The sequence below is a fragment of the Halictus rubicundus genome, chromosome 11 (genome assembly GCF_050948215.1).
Source record: "Halictus rubicundus isolate RS-2024b chromosome 11, iyHalRubi1_principal, whole genome shotgun sequence".
In the NCBI taxonomy this organism is placed as follows: Eukaryota; Metazoa; Arthropoda; class Insecta; order Hymenoptera; family Halictidae; genus Halictus; species Halictus rubicundus.
Genome location: NC_135159.1, coordinates 6356349 through 6375991, shown reverse-complemented (window position 1 = coordinate 6375991; position 19643 = coordinate 6356349). Strand labels below are relative to the sequence as shown.

Below are 19643 nucleotides of genomic sequence, written 5' to 3'. Positions count from 1 at the left end.
ATTTTCAATCTATTAAACATAAAAAGAAATTAATTTTATTTCAACCCAATTTATTGCAATTCAGATAATAGAAAGTGTTTATTTTACCTAAAGATCCGCAGTCTACAAGTTAGTATTCCAAGTTGTATTTTGCGCTTCCTCTGCCAGTACAATTTCATCATGTTTACTTGAAAATGAAGCTCGTGCTGAACTGCTGCTGCAACTTCACTTCCTCAAATTAACAAGTGTGCCATAACCTTTCGAGAAAGAAGAATCCGCCACGGCATCATGTACGGTTTATACCTCCTGGATGTTTACATATCGGAGCTGCTGTTAAACAATGACACGAAATATGACGTGGCGGGGTCAACGCTCACGGTGAAAGCGGTCATCATCGATTTGCCGGTAACGGAGGTCGCCGAGCGTGATCGATTTCCCAAAAACGACGACGTCCACGTGTACCGGTTCACAGGTGGCTGGACCTGTCACTTTTCAGCACCGTGCGAACAGCTGGTCAAAACGATGAAGCGATTGCCGGTGCACATCGGCGTTTTTCGACTCAACGACGAATATCCTGTTTGCGGTATCCGCACACACCTTACTGGCTGCGCTTGCGATTTGGTAAGAGGTTACAGCGATTTCTCTGTATATGTCGCCAAGGCCTGGATGATAAACGTCGCGGAATTATCCCCGCTACCGCGAGGTATACCCCATGAGGGTTCATGAAGGTCGAGAGGCCTCGGACGTCGAGGAGTGTAAACATAACGCATGTCTCCTGGACGATACATGACGCTAAGACCCGTTTCGTTGACATATATCGAAAATTCAGTGTATCTTGCCTTTCGCTACTTCGTATACCAGGAATAATAGTTATAATAGTGCAATAGATACAATAGTTTCGAATTTTCTTCAGTTTTTCAGAATTTTCGACACTGGGGCACGATGAATATTTATAATCTCAAACACATTTTCTGTACTATTTTTTTAATATCTTTGAAAAATCGTGCCTGTATATGTTGCTTTGTTAAGGTAACACGAATTAGTAAGACTGTTATAAGAACATTTTTCTGGTGACTAGGCTCTAGTGCTGAAATAAAAATTTATAATAAAAGGGACTTGATCAATATCTCTCTGCAATCGAAAGAAACATTAATTTAAAAAGTTATTACTAGACTGCGGATTTGATTAATTTATGACGAAAATTAGTAGATCAAACAGTGAAAATATTCCAAGAATTTAGAAATACTCGACTTATAAAAGTGATTAAGAAAAGAAATAAATTGTATAGCTTCAGTATTTTCCAATGTATGCAGACAATTTTTGGTTTGCAGAAAAATCCGCAGTCTACTTATTACACGTGGACGGTGAATACATATGATTGGTCGTTCTAACGAAACTGATTTCACTTTTTAATAGTAACAGAATTCGTTACTTGCAGAATACATTGAACGTGCAAAACCAGAAATCGTTCATATTTAGGGGACCATTTGATCTAGTAGATTCTGGTCACAGTTTCGCAGGACAATTAGATGCTACCATTACCATCACAAACTTGGGAAGGTAACATACAATTCCGTTAACTATTTATTCATTGTAAAATATTATTTACTTCATAAAATTTATGTTTATTGCTTACTAATTTGTTGATACTGTTCAATAATCATACATACTTTGCAATAAATCTTGCATAATATCAGAATGCTTTTTTAATTTTTCACATGTAATATATAGTTATTAAAGCTTGTCTAGGTTGTTTATCACCAGAAATTCTAGAGTTCCAGATAGTAATGATTGAAAATAGTGGCTCTTATTAGGTGTATATCAAGATTTTATGCTCTCGTGAACAACGCTTTCATTTTCAAAACTGATCCTGAAGAGAACGAGTATAAATGCAGCTTCAAAGGAAAGATGAATTCATCGAACGAACATCGCACCACGAAGGCAGACGACGATTCGCCTGCAAAACTAGGTAAAAATGTTAAAAAATCGTAATTGGAAGATATCGAGGACAACAAAACTTTATCGTGAAATGTTTCTATCAACTGAAGCAAATTTCTTTATTTATTTTGTGCCGTATTTAATATTGTAATACAATAATTAATTAAATATAATAGTATTTAAAATGGTTGCCTTTTTGAAATTTTATTAGCTGGACTAATCAGAGATGTCAGCGGCATTTTTCCATTGGCTGGACATCTCGCTCGTGGATGTCCACCACCTCGACCACCACGCGAACCATTGGTTGATCCACGAGCTGCAAAAGGCAAAAAGAAAAAGAAGCGCAGAAAGAAATAAATGAAACTGACTTTCTACTTACTCAAGTATGTAACTAGCACACTTCTACATCATATAATTAATGCATTTCGTGATAAAATAATTATTCAAGTAGCAAAGTTACGCACAACCATTTGCTTCGTAGCAAGCGTTCACTTTCACTTGCAATTCTTGATATTACAAAGTTCATTTTCCGATAACAAAAATGAGGGGTTAACTTTACTTCAGAAAACCAGAAATTTTTTACTTTTTTTATGTAAACTTATAAATTTTGGCGAGTAAATGCCGAAAATCCAAGTTTTGATCCTAGGAGATCAGTAGTTTAAAAGTTATGCGTGTGTGAAGATGTACAATTTTCAGCGTTTTTGACAGGTAAGGGCGCCGCCATATTGGTATGTACTCAGATATCGTCCAATGAACGAAACCGCGGAAGATTGATCGGGAATAGGTCGTGTGGACGGACTATGTTTGCAAATCTACGTTATCGACATCACCGTGTGCTTGTGCTGTCATCTAGCAGATCAGTTCATTAGACGACGCGCGACGATGAGTACATACCAACATGGCGGCGCCCGTACCTGTCAAAACCACCTAAAATCGCTCAACTGTAAATACGCATAACTTTTGAACCAGTGATTTCCTAACAATAAAACTTGGATTTTTGGAATTTTCTCGTAAAAATCTGCAAGATTACATTAAAAAAGTAAAAAATGTCTAGTTTGCTGAAGTAAAGTTTAACCAAAATGAGTCACTGTAGACCGAAGTTTTCTTATTCAAATGAAAAAGGAATCAACTTTCTATGACAAATAGTTACCGATATAAACATTCATAATTGCAACCAGGTTTTGTTAAAACGAACAAATTTGCTAGATTTAAAAATCTGTATTTTACAGTGATTGATTTGTATCAACATATAACAAATTTCAAGATATCGACTGCAATCGATTTTGAATGTACTATTAAATGTCTAATTCGATAGAGATATGTAAAAATTGGAAACTTCGGAGAACTGTATTTTATAAACAAATTCGAACCAACGGAAGCGATGACATAAAGTCCCCCTAATTTCTTCGACACGACGCAATGACTCAAGTTATCGACACCTGGCGCGATCCTATCGAAGTCAGAAATGAGGGCCGATCGAAAGAAACGCGTCGGGCCGAGATGAAAAGCGAGTTAAAAGCAGTTAACGGCGTATCATGAGAAGAGAGAGCGACTCAGCGTCGCGGAGGATCTTTCTCACGGAGTTCTATGCTGTAGGGCAAAGATGTCTGCATACGCCCGACGACACGATTATGATTTATGCCGAATCGAATCGAGGCTGATTTATGAGAACGTAATGTTCTTAACTCCGGGATATGTCTGCCTGGAAGGCGGCTCGTGCAACGATTTCCGAAACACGTACCATGGAAAGGTTCAGTTGTCGCTGAGAGCGATAACCAGCTATTTACTTGAAAAACAACGGAAAGTAATAACAGGTATGCAAGTGCAACTTCGAGAAACGTTCAAACAGCCCCGAACACGCTGGGAAAATTCAATTCGGCTTGTCAACACTCTCAACACCACTTTCTACCTGTCTCGCGTCCCACTTTCCACTTTTCTGTTCGTTAACAGACGAAAAAAAAATATATTTCCTTTGTGCAGATCCTTCCGAAAAATTGTTTATAGTCGATACAGTACAAAATAATACTGTATTAGGTGTACCCATGCGAAAGTTTCAGTCTTTTCTACAATTTCCTTTTGTAGCAAACAAATAATTGGACAAAAGGAAAGGAAATTATAAACAAGAACATAACAAATTTTGCATACACATTGTATTTTTTGTATTCAATCAATTTTTCCCGAAACGTCATAATTGAACGTGAGATACAAGGTCCAAAATATTTTTAATTTCTTCTGCTATTATTTTCCGCTTTCCTCTTTATTCGCAACTCGAGACAAAAAATATTAAATTAATCTTTTATAGACCCTGACTGACAATGATCGATGGATCTTTAATGCGACAAGAAATTCGGCAAGAATAAGAATTTAAAAAAATTGTTAGAGAATTAGGAAGAATAAATTGTGATGAAAATGTTCTCTGCAACAAATATTATGTAGTAACTTCTACCTTTTGAATGGTACTGTACACACGCGCCTGTCGAAGCACTAATACAGACGACGATGAAAATCGACAGCAGATATTAAAGATTGTAAAAAAGTATTACGAGTGTAATGCCATAACTCGCAAATATATTTCACGGTTTACGACGTATTTTATAGTAGCATATAATCAATTGCACTAATTGTATCACTTAATTACCTTCACGCGTCATTAGCTGCCCAGCAGGTTTATAATTTGCAACTGTTGCCAGCTTGCGCAATTTCCGATTCTCCCGGTGGAAAGTAACGAAAGTAAAATGTGAAGCTGAAGTAGAACTCAACTTCATTCATTTCCTGTTATATTGCGGTAATAAAAACTTTTTTTGTAATAAAGTTTCTATTTCTTTGATTTAGTAGAAATTCGAGTCTTCATTTTTATTTGCATTTTTCATTTACACTATTCTTTCAACTTTCATTCTTTTATTATCGAATATGAAATTATACAATGAAATGTTTTTGACTAGTGCAATACATTAAACTGAATTTAAAAATATAATCTTAACATTTTTTTTGTTATACTGTAAAAATATACATCATTGTATATGAGGGAATTTATAAAGTTCTTTTATGCGAGAAGCATTCGTATAAACTTTACGTGTTTAAAGTAAAATGTTCTCAATTTTGCCTGTAAATTTGTGATTTTAATTTTCAAAATCTGAGGAATCTGATGGAAAAGAACGATTTTCATAATCGAACTCAGCTCGTCCAAATCTTCAAGAAACCAGTTTTAAAAATATTCAAAGTTTTCAGGAAATATTGAAATTTTTGTGAATGATATATAATTTGGGCTAAAATTCATTTTCAGGGTCCAAAAATTTTGCACTTTTTTTATACAATTCTGTAGATCTTGACAAGAAGATTTAAAAAATCCAAGTTTTAATCTGAGGAATTCCCTGGTTCAACAGTTACGTGTGTTTGAAGTTGACCGATTTTAAGCGTTTTTGACAGATAAGGGCGCCGCCATATTCGTATGTACTCAGACATTGTCCAATGAGTGGAGCCGCGAAGAGGTTGGTAAGGATTAGGTTTATGTGGGGGGTGGAGAGCTTGCTTGTGCTGACATCTAGCAGATCAGTTCATTAGACGACGCGCAACGCTGAGTACATACCAACATGGCGGCGCCCTTACCTGTCAAAAACGCTTGAAATCGCTCAACTTTACACGCGTATAACTTTCCAACGAGTGAACTCCGCGTTTTACAACTTGCATTTTTGGAGTTCTTTCATCAATATTTACAGGATGGCATAAAAAAAGAAGGTGAAGTTTAACTATAATTTGTAACTAAAACCGGTAAAACGTCACTTAAAATTTGTTCTAAACATTATTAAATGTTCATAATACTATAAAAATCCATGGAATCTATGCAAGAAACATTCGTAGCCCGAAAAATGGGCAAAATCAAAAATTTCTATTTTCCTCTAAAATTCAATTGTAACAATGGCAACAATGGTACCAGTCTTACTCGGTATAGACCCATTATCCGCTGTATTTGTTGTACAATGTATGTGTCTTCCATTTGAAAAAAGCAGTGCAAAGCCTCTTGGTCCATGGTTTACGGCCCCGTCAACGTATGGCCTATGAAACGATCATAGCGGCAGAGTACTAAATACACCATAAACCAAAGGGAATTGCCGGTGAACCTTTAATGGCACGCGCTCGCAGCTACACGGGGATTCGAAACAAAATGAAACGAGATCTCCTCGGAAAAAAAACTCGCTATAGTCCGAATAAATACACCGTTCCGTCCCTGTTAAAGTTTCTAGGTAACCCTTGCTACAGTTCTTGCGGAGATCCCCGGAGCAAAAACCGGGAAAGAAAGTGAGGACGCGTCATTGTGTTCCCCGAGCACCGCCATTTTATTACATATTTATGTCCCGTTGCACGCCGTTCGGTAAAAAGTTTTACGAGAATTTCGAAGTTCGGTTTTTTCGCCGTAAAACGCATAAGAGCGAGGCTGGTAATGTGAAAATGCATAGTGTATCCCCCATAGAACATTTCCTATGGGAAATGTATAGAATATTTTCATGAGACAGCGAATTCTTTATGTTTATTGTGTCATCTGTTACCGCATTAACGAAGGCATTCTTTAACTCTTACGTAGGTGAAAAATTATTTTTGAAAAACATTAATCGTGTCATTTTTTATTCATTTATTGTTATTTCGTAGGTTCTATTGAATCGTCAATTAAACAAGTAAATGTGATCCGAATTGTATCGGGTTAGGTATTAATTTAATCAGAAAAATGTCACAAATACGTTCGTAAAAGTGTCATAAAAGAATAATTAGAAAAAAAAAATTGTTATTGGATTAGTCTAGTATTATCTTTTAAGTTTTGTTTGTTTAACGTTACTATTAAATATCAGCCATTTTGTTGTAACAACCAAATAAATAGACAGATAATTTTACAAATTTATTGCACAACTGAATAGATGAAGTTTAAAACAGTAGAGGAATTAAAATAATTTAAGAATATCGATAGATTGACATATTAAAATCACAAAGGGAAGAAATAAATTTTCGTTCCACTTATTTGCAATTAAAGTAGAAAATTTGTATCATTGCATAAAGATTCGCAGCACTCGATTGTATGCCAGATATCATCGAACACCTTGTGTGTCTGAATTTATCGAATAAAATTAGATATTTTATAGACTAGTGCGCTACAAAGATTCCACTTGATAAAACAACTAATAAACTATCTCCTATTGTAAACCTGTTCTCACAGCTATCTGATCGATGTGACAAAAAAAAAAATGTGTTAGTTCCCTTTGACCGGGTCGTAAACCTGATTTCGAATGTTCGGGATCGTTTCTCGATTTGGTGATGTCAGCCCATATATTGCTGTGCTAAATCGTTTTAGGGGACACTAGCGACCTGCAAATGGCACCGATTGCGCAACGAACGTTATGGCGCAGCGAATGCTACGCTTTACCAAACTCGGACAATGCGTTCGAAGTGTACTTATCAATGACTCTATTATCTGAACGAAACCGCGTCGTCTCAGAGTTAATAATTCTGAATACTGGGTTATCGCGTGTCAAGTAACAGACTTCGCACATGCGATACCAACATAGGTGCGCGTTCTATTGCGCAAATCTGGCGACCTCGCGCAAGTTTGATATTATGTTCATTCCTAGCCAATCTTCTGTCACTGTTTCCACTGATCCATTTTTTACTATTTTCCTCCTCCTCGCTTTTCTTAGTCCCTCCTCAGCTCCAACTGTTTACTATTCTACCTACCTAATTTTTAGTCTTTATCCTACCACGTGTAACGTAGGACCTAACCTCAAATTTCTTAGCTGTCTTGAATCTTCTATCTCTCCCTGCTTCCCCACTTTGTCCCTTACCCTTTTATCAACATTTATATAATTATTGTACAGTCAACTCACCTATGGTACGGTTAATTCGTTCTGTACCATATCGTCCAAAAAACAGATGTAACAAATACAGCGTCTGAATCAGAAAACGCTCGATTAATAAAACGGTCAAATACTAACGCGTTCGGATAACAGATCGTTCGGATAATATATCATTTACGTAAGAACCCGTTGGGATAAGAAAATGTTCGGATACCAGACGTCTCAAATAACAAAACGAATAATAAATATTCGCATACCGGCGAGAGAACACTCGCATTCGGAAAACAGATCGTTCGCATAACCGATGCCCTACCATGTAGATATAGAAAAATCGTGCCTGCCATCGACGGTATCAGGACCGAACAAAAATCTATTGACCATATTTTGTTTACAAATTGTCGGATCGTATCGATCCGCGATCTCGGAATGCGATCCCGGTTGCAGTAACGCGTTTTTCTACAGGTAACACGGCTAATGGAGAGCGACGGGTGCCGTACATATTTCGCGGCGGCCGCCATTAAGTTTCGGATTATATCCTTCACCTTCATTTTTATCGGCGCACCTTGCCGCACGCATACCTCCCGTATCTTTCCGTATAGTAGCTAAGTCATTGTCAGCGACACTCTGCGCAGTTTCCATTATGAAAACGAACGTTTCTATCAGCGCGCGAACGCAACGCGCCCGATTAATTTGAATTTTCATAAAGCGAAAACGTTTCTCGTAAATACCGGCCTTAACACAATTACGAAATCGCTTATTGCTTCGAACAATCCGACACGATAGCTAACACATGCGAAATATTCGGAATGCTTTCGTTTTTTTCCAACTTGTCTTAGGAAAGTGACAAGACTGAATTTATTTAGATATTGCACGACTTTTATTGTAATATATCACAAAGTTCGCACCACGGGGAATAGTTTTATATAGAAAAATTTCAATTTATTTTACTTTGAGAATTCTATTCGCTTCAACTGTGAAAGTTATATCTACGGGTGTTCCATATGTGAAACGATTCTGTAGACGTTTTTTAATACAATAAATTCATTTATTGGTACATATTTTCGTAACATTATAAACGTTAGAGTTTATTCAAACAATGTTTTGAAATCGAAGAGTTGGGTTTGATACACTCATTTTCTTTCTAGTCGTCGAAATTTGCACTCTGTGACCTTGAATGACTTAGTCGATTTCAGTCGAATTATATCGAAACATTCGCAAAACGTTCTCGAGACGCTGTTTATCCTGACCACGGGGAACTATGGGGACTTTTAGTAACATAAAAAGAAGCAAAACGGTAAGGAGAATTCGAATATGGGTCTTCCAGGACCCGCACACTTTGAACTCGCATAACCTAGTCCATTTCGATCGAAACATTCGCAGAATGTCCTGAGCACGGTGTGCAACGTAAAGATGGAACTTTTTCAAAATTGGCGAATTACGAGGATTTCGTGGAACGCGATTAAGGATAGTGGCGAAAAAGTCGTGGAAACAGGAAGGGGCGTTAGGCTACCGTTATAGCGCATTCCAGCGGGAGCGCGGGCGGTCCCCTAAGCGCAGATACCAGCTAGATACACGCCGGGCGACATAATACCGACGAATGAATCACTGCGCTTGTAGGAAGTGACCGACCGGTGAAAATGTCCGGTTTAGACAAAGCCTCGGCGCAGCAAGGCCTGGCGCTCTTTGTGGCCGCGCTAACGAACAGGGTCGGGGCCGATAGACGATCTCAGCACGGCTGGAATGTCCCGTCTGGGATCGAGCATCGCATCTGCCATTAGCATTCGGGCCCTCTCGCCTCGGTGGTGCGACGCTCGCTGTTAGATTCGATGCTAGCCAGCGTAGCGTCGTGCACGATTCCATCAAACGCGGTACCAGTTGCTGACCGGGATGCGCTACCGTCCACCTTGGTAATTTATCTTGTCCTCAAACCCTCTGCCATCCCACCCCCTCCGCCTCCTCCTCCACCTTCCCTCGCCACTCCCGGCTCCATTTTCACCGGACGGGCAGATAAAGATACGGCGCTGCTGTTACAATTTTCACCGCATTATCAGCTGATTCGATGAGGAGGAGAGGGATATTTAAAATGTGCATAGAAAAAATGGTAAGTTTACTACTTACACCGAACTCCGTTGATATCAACTAAATTGTAGCAATGCATGGTTAACTGAACTCTAGCTGAGCGAAACGTGAGCTCCTATTAAACGAACCAAAAATCATAGTCAGTAGTGGGAGAAAGGTGGACTGCTGTAATATGAATCACCCGATTATGCAAACTCACTTGTCCTCCGACAGGTTCATAGAAATGGAGTACAACTGTGTTGCTAAGTAATTTTTTGCAAAAAGATTTTAACCCTCTGATGGTAAGGGAGACTGATGTAGTGGTGGTCACTGAACCAATAATTACGATAAAATGAAAATATGCGATGAAATATTTATTTAAAGATACGTTTCATAAACTGAAACCATTTATCTATTCGTACAATAAGAAAACAATTAGTTTCATATTCAATCGAAGTAGTTAAATTTGTAAATATAAAAAAATGTCTTTGGCTTCTATTGCTCATACGTCTTGCTATAAGTGCTCTGAATCGAATACTGCTCTGCACTTTCGAATACTAGAGCGGTTTTTAAACAATCTCTGCGAGTTTTTTAAAAAGAAATCCCGGAAGAGTAGGCCTGACAGGCGGTCGTTCCAGAGGACGTACGCATGTGGGAGAACGCGCATGATATAAGCTCGGTGTGGGCAGTGTAGCAACCTTTTCGGACAATGGGTATCTTGTCGAAGGATCTACGAGTTGGCGGAAAGACAATAAAACGCGGCACTGTCCAAAGTAGCAGCATAAACCCGGCACGTAGTAGGTGGACTCACCTGTGAAATGTGGGCACAATGCCTGACCACGTCACAGGTGTCTCCTCGTGGACTTTCACGAAGGGTCCCGTCAACGAGCCCCCTGGAACCCACCTACCTGGACAATGCGTAAAGAGCCATTAGATCGGCCGGACACATTGTAATTGCGGTCTGCGATACAATGCGAGGTCAGGTGTTAATTTATTCCGTTCGAACCGATTCCATTTTCGGACGCTTCGACTGGAAAATGAGGTTCGACACTTTCAAATCCATTGAACCCATTTGTAATGTTAGATGATTGCAAAAGTCCGATTTTTAATTATTTCTAAAACCTCTATGGAGGTTTATCTGTTCTTACACAAGTATATTTCCACGTATATTGTGCACAGGTGTGTAAATTACATTATTAACCTTATCGCGATTTCCTAGCTTCTATAATTATATGTCTGTGTACATATACATATGTACGTAGATTATGTACTTTTAGGAAAGCGAAGGCTAGAAGACAACCTGTAATATTTTCCAAGTTAAGGGGTAGTTACAACTTTATTCTTTGCCGAATCGTAATTAATTTTATTCTTTGATGGTTGTAGGGATTGCATTACCAAATTACATTTCAGAAATATCTCAAGACCTATTTTGAAGGAAAAGCACGCAATGCTTACGGAAAGCCATCGGCTTGTTAATCGTTGGAAGACAATTCTAGAAAATGGTCGTGACTACATAATTGATTAACGCCATAAGCCAGTCTGTGCATGCAATGCATTTTTCTGTCTACGGTTCTGAATTACCGACTCTCTACCGACTAGTACGGTAGCGGACTCTATCGAAATGGAACGGTCAGCTAGTGAACTACATGAGGTTGCCACCGCCAGTAACATCAAAAATTAGTTTCCGGAGAGGCTAGATTTTAGAGTGTTGTTGCCTGTAAAAATACATTGTTGCTACATAAATTCGATTTTCCAGGCAACGTATGGTTTCATACTTGAGGAAAGTACTCTGAACTCTTGCGCATAGCCTCATATTTCTGCCTGATAACACAGACGAGGTACAACGTCATGTAGATCTCTAGCTTACCGTTCCAGTTCGATTGAGTCCGCTATCATACCAGAGCATTTTCTACAGAGTCGGTAATTCAGAATCGTAGACAGAAAAATGCATTGCATGCAATGTCTATAGTGATCTGTGACGATACTGACAAAAGTGGAGGCAAGAAAACCCCTGGCGTGAACACTCTCATGTCGTCTCTGGTAATAACAATACACTACCGCTTTGAACGATCTGCTACTGGAATGGAACGTCGCTATTTTTAATCTTCTACCACATATTTTTCAACGAAAATATGATCACTCATTTTGCAAATATAAGAATCTATCCTAACAGAGATACGTTTGAAACATTTCAAACAGCATATCTTTATTAGTTTCTAAAAACAAAAATCATATTGTTACCTTGTCCTTAATGTATTATTTGTGGGCCAAAGGTTCGTCGAAATAAAAAGAACAACAGATCTTTTGCAAATCTTGTGTATTAAATATCATAACACTGTCTCGCACAATGCCTGACAGATTGATAGCGTGCACGGTACACGCGTGCACGCGAAACGACATTCTCCTCGCGATCTGTAACGGAAATTCGAAGTACAAAAGCGGCGAAACGGTATCTGTATATCTGTCTGTCTACCTGTATCTCGTTTTCCATATAAGAACATTTTTCAAAAGTGTTTTTCGTTCTCAAAGATTCTCCATCCACGAATTCAAATCGTTGTACGATACTAATACAAACGATTATCATCGTGGAAAATCAAAAAGAATGGACGAGTACAGAAAAATAGTGAAACACGGATGATGCTTGGCAAAAATTTCAAAATTTCATAAAACTATGGCTTTGTTTTTCATTGAAATCGCCTGCTCGTCGGTCACATACCCTTAAATCCCACTAGAGGAAAGAACCAAGGCACTGAATTCCTTTCTGAGCGCGCAGAGTCCCTAGACATGTGTCCCTAGATGATCAAAACAGATCAAAGAATTATGTAGAAAGTCTCTCAAATATTGCAAATTAATTATTTTATTTAACTTTAAAAGATACGTCCTTGGCAATTACATTTTTTACAAAATTAATAATGTGTTTCTTCGAAGTAAGTTGATCATCTTATTTTAATAACTATTGACAAGTTTCTCTTAATGGGCAAAAATTAATATTGATTTTTAGCAAATTTTCATGTATGGATTATAAATTTGATGAAAATTTGATGAGACACATGTTTATAGTTGTTTTTGTTATTTGCGACTCGCACGCCACCAAACTCTTTGTTTCAACACTAGAACTACCTCACCATACGAGCCACTTAATTAAAAAAATGTTCATTTCACTATTATTGCAATTTTAAACACCTTAAATTAAAGATTATCAAACAAACCAATGCGTTATAATAAAAATCTTGCAAAATCTGGACAAATGCAGTCTTATTACATAGCTAGGTAGTTCTAGGTTTAATCTATATAAGAATCGATCTTAATTAGTTTTGTACTATTTTACAATCTTAGAATTTTCGTTTGCATTCCAACAATTCTATTGTTTTGCTTTGTATTATTGTCAATGAGCAACAGTCGTCGGTTTTCTAATAGAATGCAAAGTAAAAACTGTCGACTGGTTAACAGTTTCACCTTTTTCGTCCATGAAATTCGTGTTTAACTTCCCCGATGTCGAATAGCGTTCGAATTTCGCGGGCTGACGCACATGTCGCGTCACGTGGGTCTCGCTACACTCCTTACAGACTCGCAAGCATGCATCCCGGTATTATCACACCTTCGCGCCATTCTGCCTCTTATTACTCTTAATTGTTACCATTTTTGTACGTTTTTGCTTTTGTGCAGCAAGGCACTAGGAACAGATCGGCGGCTCCGGTCGGTCGTGTCACGTGATTCGATATGGCGTCACCATCTTGGGAATGTTCATCACTTCAAAGAAATAATGTTTCATAATCTTAAACTTAATTGTTTAATATTCGTTTTGTTGTGAGAAATATTATTTTTGAAATTGAGTTTAGTGGATCAGTGAATATTTATACTGTGTTGAGGTCTACGAAAATTAATGATTAAGAATAATCTTTTTAGCTTAAGTTGTATGCCTGAAACATCATTTCTATTTATGATTGAATGATATAGCAACGGATTAAAGTCTATTAGGATGCAAGATCATAGATCATCATTATAATTAATTTTGTGGATGGTATGGCCGGAATAACTAATTAAAGAATACAGTGCAGCTTTGAGGCATGCAATTGTAACGTTGTAACCTATGTCAAATAATAGCAATAAAAAATACTGTGTGCAAGTTAATAAAAGCTTCTTCTTGGACGCTGCCCATGCGTTTAAATTTAATTATGACTGTCCAATTAATCGTGTATATCAGGCCGAGTCAAATCAACTTCTACTTTTTAATATCAACAACAGTAATATTTTATTAAAATTCTGTAATTTATAAACGTATTTTTATTTCTTTTCTGTGTTTTGCAATTGCTTCAAGATATTTTCATGTTCTATAAAGTGGAAAATTTTGTAGTAAGATCTCTGCAATATAGCGATTACAATGCTTCACATAAATCTCAATTGAACGAGATCTTTTTCAATTATTTTCTTACTAATTTTGGTTATTCTCTTGGAATTTTTACAACAATCTCACTTTGTTAATTTTTTTCAAACACTTTCCATTCTTCAATTATGTTTTAAACATTTTTTCTGCAGCGTTAGCTGTTTGTGACTCAACCTAAAATTATTTATAAAAATCACAATTTATTGTCAAATTTTGATCACATGATCCAAGCAGACGCAAATCGTTCAACGCTCGTCCACCGGAGCCTCTTATCTTACAAATCGTTCTCTTGTCACAGGAAATCGAACGAACGCACACACGTTTCAAGCCGAAAACGCGAACGGTTCCAGCTCTTAGGTAAAAACGATGCTTAAGTATAATTTACATATCTATAACCGTATCGCATGTACGTAAGCAACTAGAGAAAAAAAAAGAAAAACAAAAGAAAAAACCGTCCCGCAGTTGTCTATGAACTTGATGGAAAAAAGCGTTTGTCGTTCGTGCGCACGGCCGTCGCACCGCGAATAAATAATAAAAATGGGAAGAAAGAGTGAGAGAGAGGAGAAAGAGAGAGAGAGAGAAATAGGAGGCCCAGGCGTCAGGGCCTACGCCCCTGCCGTTACTCGTCATAAGATTTCAAATGATCCACAATCACGTGGATCCGGGTACTCCGAGCCACGATGTGCCGTTGACTTTGCTCGGTTAATCGCTCGAACGTATAATCGCGCACGCTGACGATCATTAACATCCCGTAGCTTTTATTTAATTTTTGGTCTTGTCCAATTAGTCGAAAATATCTAGCTTGCGAGGATTTGGTATATTCAATCGATTAGTGACCACTAACGGTACCATTAAGCGAACACGCGTAGGTCAGTGACCACTGATGACCCCATTAAGACGTCCGGCATTGGTCAGTGACCATATTGATCATGTAACGTGTGCTTTCTGAACGTGTCTTAACAGACTTTAGTAACTTTTTACCGAATGTCATCAGATACAATTTTACAAAAAAATTACGATTAACATAAAGTTAAAATTACGATTAAATTAAAAGTGTGCGACATTTTTTAAGTAAAACGTGGAGCAGCACAAACTGTCTTCGTGTAATCGAAAATACAGAATGTTTAGCGCAATATCTTCGTTACGACTCCATATTTAGACTTGTCCGTTTTCTTTTATTCCAACCCCTTGCCGTGTAATTCCTACTTTATTGTTAACAATTTGATATCAGAAAAACTTCAACAAATTTACCATACGATTACTGAACTTTAATAAAATTTTAGTTCACAGCAAAACGGTACAGTCTATTTGAAAAAAAAGTTGCTTGCTATTACTCGTGAAACATTTAATATTTTGAAATATTGAAATCAAGCAATGTCAGATTGAGCTGATACAACAAAGCAAGAGGTTAACATACCCGCTATCATCGATCAACGTCGCCATACTCTGATGACCATACTGCACGCGCGACGTTAATGACTCTCAGCGTGCCTACACGTGGCGTACGGCATTGTACGGCGCGACGACGTCAGCAGCGACGACTCTGACGTAGATCAGCGAAGATTATTCATGCTTTCTAACTTATACACATCGCATTCTATGACGACGCAGAACTCGAGTACACGAGTCGTCGGAGAGGGGAACAGTGATAGCGAAGTTTTCTTGAAAAGAGTTCGTGCACACGCATGTTCAACCAATTTTGTCAAACTCTATAAAAAACACAGTAAAAAAATAATTTTTGGAAGTGCAAACAATAGTTTGCATTTACTTTGAAATTTCTCTCTTGGCAGTCACTAGTATTTTGAATTATATTGAATTAATATAAATTGAATAATTGAATAATATAAAAAAATTGAGCAGTTGTATAATTTAAATATTCAAAACTTTGTAGAGTACACAGACCGACCTGCCTAAAACTGCAGCAGAAAATTTATAATATCCCATCTCTCTATTCAGCTCGGACCTCGTAAAAAATTTTGTTCTCAATTGTAAATTTCCGCATAAAAATCTAACCATTTGTACTCCTGTCGATTTCTTATAAAAACAAACGTGTGTACAATGCACAGTAGAAAAAGGTCACATGAATCAGAATAACTGTATTCTATCAACCAGCGTTACAGGTGACCAGTCTAATAAAAATGTTAGAAAAATATTTTTTATCAAAGCTGCTTTTGTGGGAGCCCAGTCTCATAGAATTCTAATCAAAGCGCAACATTGGTTCCGGCAGTCTCTAGTACACGAACTCATTTCGTACAACTATGAACTGTTTTTCAAAAGAGGCGACCTGAGGCACATTAACTAGGATAATGTTGCATTAACTTAGGATAATGTTTTCAAAAAGTCTGATTATTTAGAAGATAAAACAAAGATTGACAATCGAATTTTTTATCTTTTGTAGAGGATGGTCTTTCTGGATCGACCACCCAGGTTAAAAATAAAATACCACCGATCTATAAGATTGACAGTCGTAACTGTTGTCTGCTCTACTAGAGTAACCCCGTAGCATAAGCTCAAAGTTTCTACAGCAGGCTAGGCAGCTGTTATAACTATCAATGTACCTAAGGTGTCTACTTTCAAAAAACATACTACAATTCTACAATCTGAGAGAATATGTGGCTGAGGGACAAGACAATGAGAAACTGAAAGTGCGCTATAGGCTCGTGTGTCTACGCGACGTCACAGACGAGGTATAGCAGTAGACCAATCACGCAACACACATCTTATATAGCACTAGAGTTGCCATCATCTATGTGCTATTCTCGACGTTGCCAATAATTCACAAATATAGTTCGCAAAAAAAGGTGTTTATCAAATATATAGAAATAGAAACCTTTGACGTACGTGCCCTTTAACCCTCTATATTTCCGTCTAACTTTGAAGTCACATATTGATATATCTATATTTTCGGGTTTAACTTTATGTACAGCCATAATGTGACAAAGTATCTTGTTCCTTCGTGTCTCCCTTTTAACCAAGGAGCATCGATCAACATTATGCATCAATACAAATTTCACATATCAGAGTTAATTCAATTTTTTGTTAAACTGTAAATTTATTGTTAACCCTTCAGCGACGACGATGGATTGTCAGTTTGTTTCTATATGATCGACGTTTTATGATGTTACAGACGTTATAATTTTTTGACGATTTACATTTTCTCATATTTTCCCTAGCCATCTTTACATTCTATAAAGCTTTCCGAATTCAGGGAAGCAGCTGACCTGCTCTAATCAATTTTGAAATATTCGATTGAAAAAGTTGCAGAAATTTATTTACGTGATGATATTTGCTATTTCGCGGAAATTCGGGCTATAGAGAGTTAATTAGGAATGTTCGAATAAAAAGACGAGATATCACTTGAATCTTTTTGATCTGACAACACGTTGTAAACCCGGCAACGCTGTAGAATCCAGCCTCTGGACAGAAACTTTGCGTCGCAATCCGACATGGTTCGGTGGGCGACCTTTCAATTTGGGTAGATGGCGCAAGGTGTTTGGCAACGTCGGTAACGCAGATCGCGCGCGCGTGAGAGGAAATGGTCTAGTGCTGTGCCTGGCTTGTGGCGACGTCTTCGTCGTCGGTGTAGTCGTCGTGCTACCGATACGAAAAGAGAAGCAGCGAGACGAAGCTGGTAGTTCGGAGCTCGCGTGGCCGCGTAACTCGTCCTGGATGCTTCAGCGGCGACGGCGGCCTCACCGTCCTGGAGACCGTCGGCCATATTGGGCGACGGGGCAGCTCGCTTGGAGCGCGGTCGGTGTCGAGCCCGCCGGCATCTATGGTACGCACTGAGCGATTATTCCGTCGCACCGCAGCTCCTTCGAACCCGGCGCTTCATTTCGTCTCGAGGATCTCCTGGATGCTGACGTAGGTGCCGGTCATGAAGCCGAGCACGCCGAACGCGATGATCGCCAGGTTCTTCCACAGCCTCCAGTAATAGGCGCCGAGCCCGTTCTCTTGATCCCACACGGTGACCAGTTCGATCACTGACGGGAACATCAGTCCTAGCGTGGACAGGCAAACCGCGCCGACCAGCGAGATAAACGGGCCCAGGTTCGGTATGGCGATCGCCACGCCGACCGTGAACACCACGAAGAATATCCGGATCACATATTCCGCCAACAGCTTCCGTGAACCGAAGTACTGCTTCAGGTTCTTCCAAATGATCTCCATCGGCACGTAGAACTGTAGCCCATATGTCAGGAAGATCGCCACCGCGATCATCAGCTTTGTGGCTTGAGCCAGGACCTCGCTCTCGTTCAGGTTCAGCGTGATCGACGCCTTCGTGTCCTCCCCGTAACGCCAGTACCCGAAGAAACCAACCGTGCTGTACAACAACACCACGAAAAACATACCAGTGTTCAGGACGCCCGGGCAGCCGATGAAGTGGGTCGGGGTTTTCATGTTGTTCTCGAGGGGCATCACCTGGAACGCACGGAGTTTTCATGGTTAGGGTATAGAGTGTAATTTTAGATGAGAGAGAAATCGTAAAAAGAATGATAGAATTTTTTCTTATTTTCAAATATTAGTAACTATGCCAATATTCATGATGGTTATAGAAAAATTCACATTATTAAGGGTTTGATGGATATACTTCCTAATTAATTGTTGTATAGAAAAATTCTCTTGTACTTTTATTCGTACGAAAGTTTAAAAGAGTGTCAATAAAACGATTAGGTTCAACGTTCGTCTCACGTTTAGATGCACTATATCTTCGCACGTTGGAATTTCTGATTCGATACCTAGCGGCTCTTCACTAGTGAAGAGAATTCAATGATGTCTTATCGCATGATCGAAATACTAAACGCGATTCAACCGCTATGTCTACGCCCGATCAGATATCGGTTCGAATACATAATGACGTGTCCGTGTTGCTTAGTATGTACATACTGCTAGATATTATTACAGTAGAACCATTATTATCAGAATCAAGTATTGTAGGATATGTAAGTGTTTCAATAATACATAGGATCATAGCTATCGCAGCGCCAGGACTTATATCAGTACAAACGAACTGTAAAGTATTCTGTCTTATTCTGCCTTGTAAACCTTTATAAAAAGTGTGTCTTTATCGAACGTTATCTAAAATGGAATAATAAAAATCGAGGACGTTGAAGAAAGTTGTTATCTTATGGATCGTAAAAAATGAACAGTGGAAAAATTTTGTGCATATTCTTCGAATTGTCATTTAAGCATAGTAAAAAATGTACAATTTTGAATTTAACCGAACGGTTGTTAAAAATCCCCCAAAGAAGGCGTCGTTATCGAGGAGTACTTAAAACGAAATAAATTATAAATGATAATGATTCTAAAAAATTGTAAAATTTCGTTCAGCAATGAATCTATCAAACCGAAAATTTTTGCACATATTCTTCAAACTATCTTTTAAATACGATAAAAAATCTTACAATTTTATATTTATAAGTTCAGTGATTAAAAATTCCCAAAGG

General features: G+C 38.3%; 2 protein-coding genes across 4 annotated transcripts in view; one reads left to right on the top strand and one right to left on the bottom strand.

The window, feature by feature from the left end:
* The first annotated feature begins 267 nt into the window (after positions 1 to 267).
* Positions 268 to 2274, top strand: LOC143358816 (uncharacterized). The gene is made up of 4 exons (XM_076796292.1): positions 268 to 600; positions 1418 to 1539; positions 1794 to 1948; positions 2129 to 2274. The coding sequence occupies exons 1-4, from the start codon at positions 268 to 270 to the stop codon at positions 2272 to 2274; spliced, it is 756 nt and encodes a 251-aa protein (XP_076652407.1).
* Positions 2275 to 12112: 9838 nt separating this feature from the next.
* LOC143358578 (proton-coupled amino acid transporter-like protein pathetic) overlaps positions 12113 to 19643 on the bottom strand; it is a 47837-nt gene continuing 40306 nt past the window's right edge. For all 3 annotated transcript variants that reach the window (XM_076795796.1, XM_076795795.1, XM_076795794.1), the window contains one exon: positions 12113 to 18618. In XM_076795796.1, the coding sequence (XP_076651911.1) occupies positions 18028 to 18618 (591 nt within the window). In that variant the 3' untranslated portion in view covers positions 12113 to 18027. The remainder of the gene's footprint in view (positions 18619 to 19643) is intronic.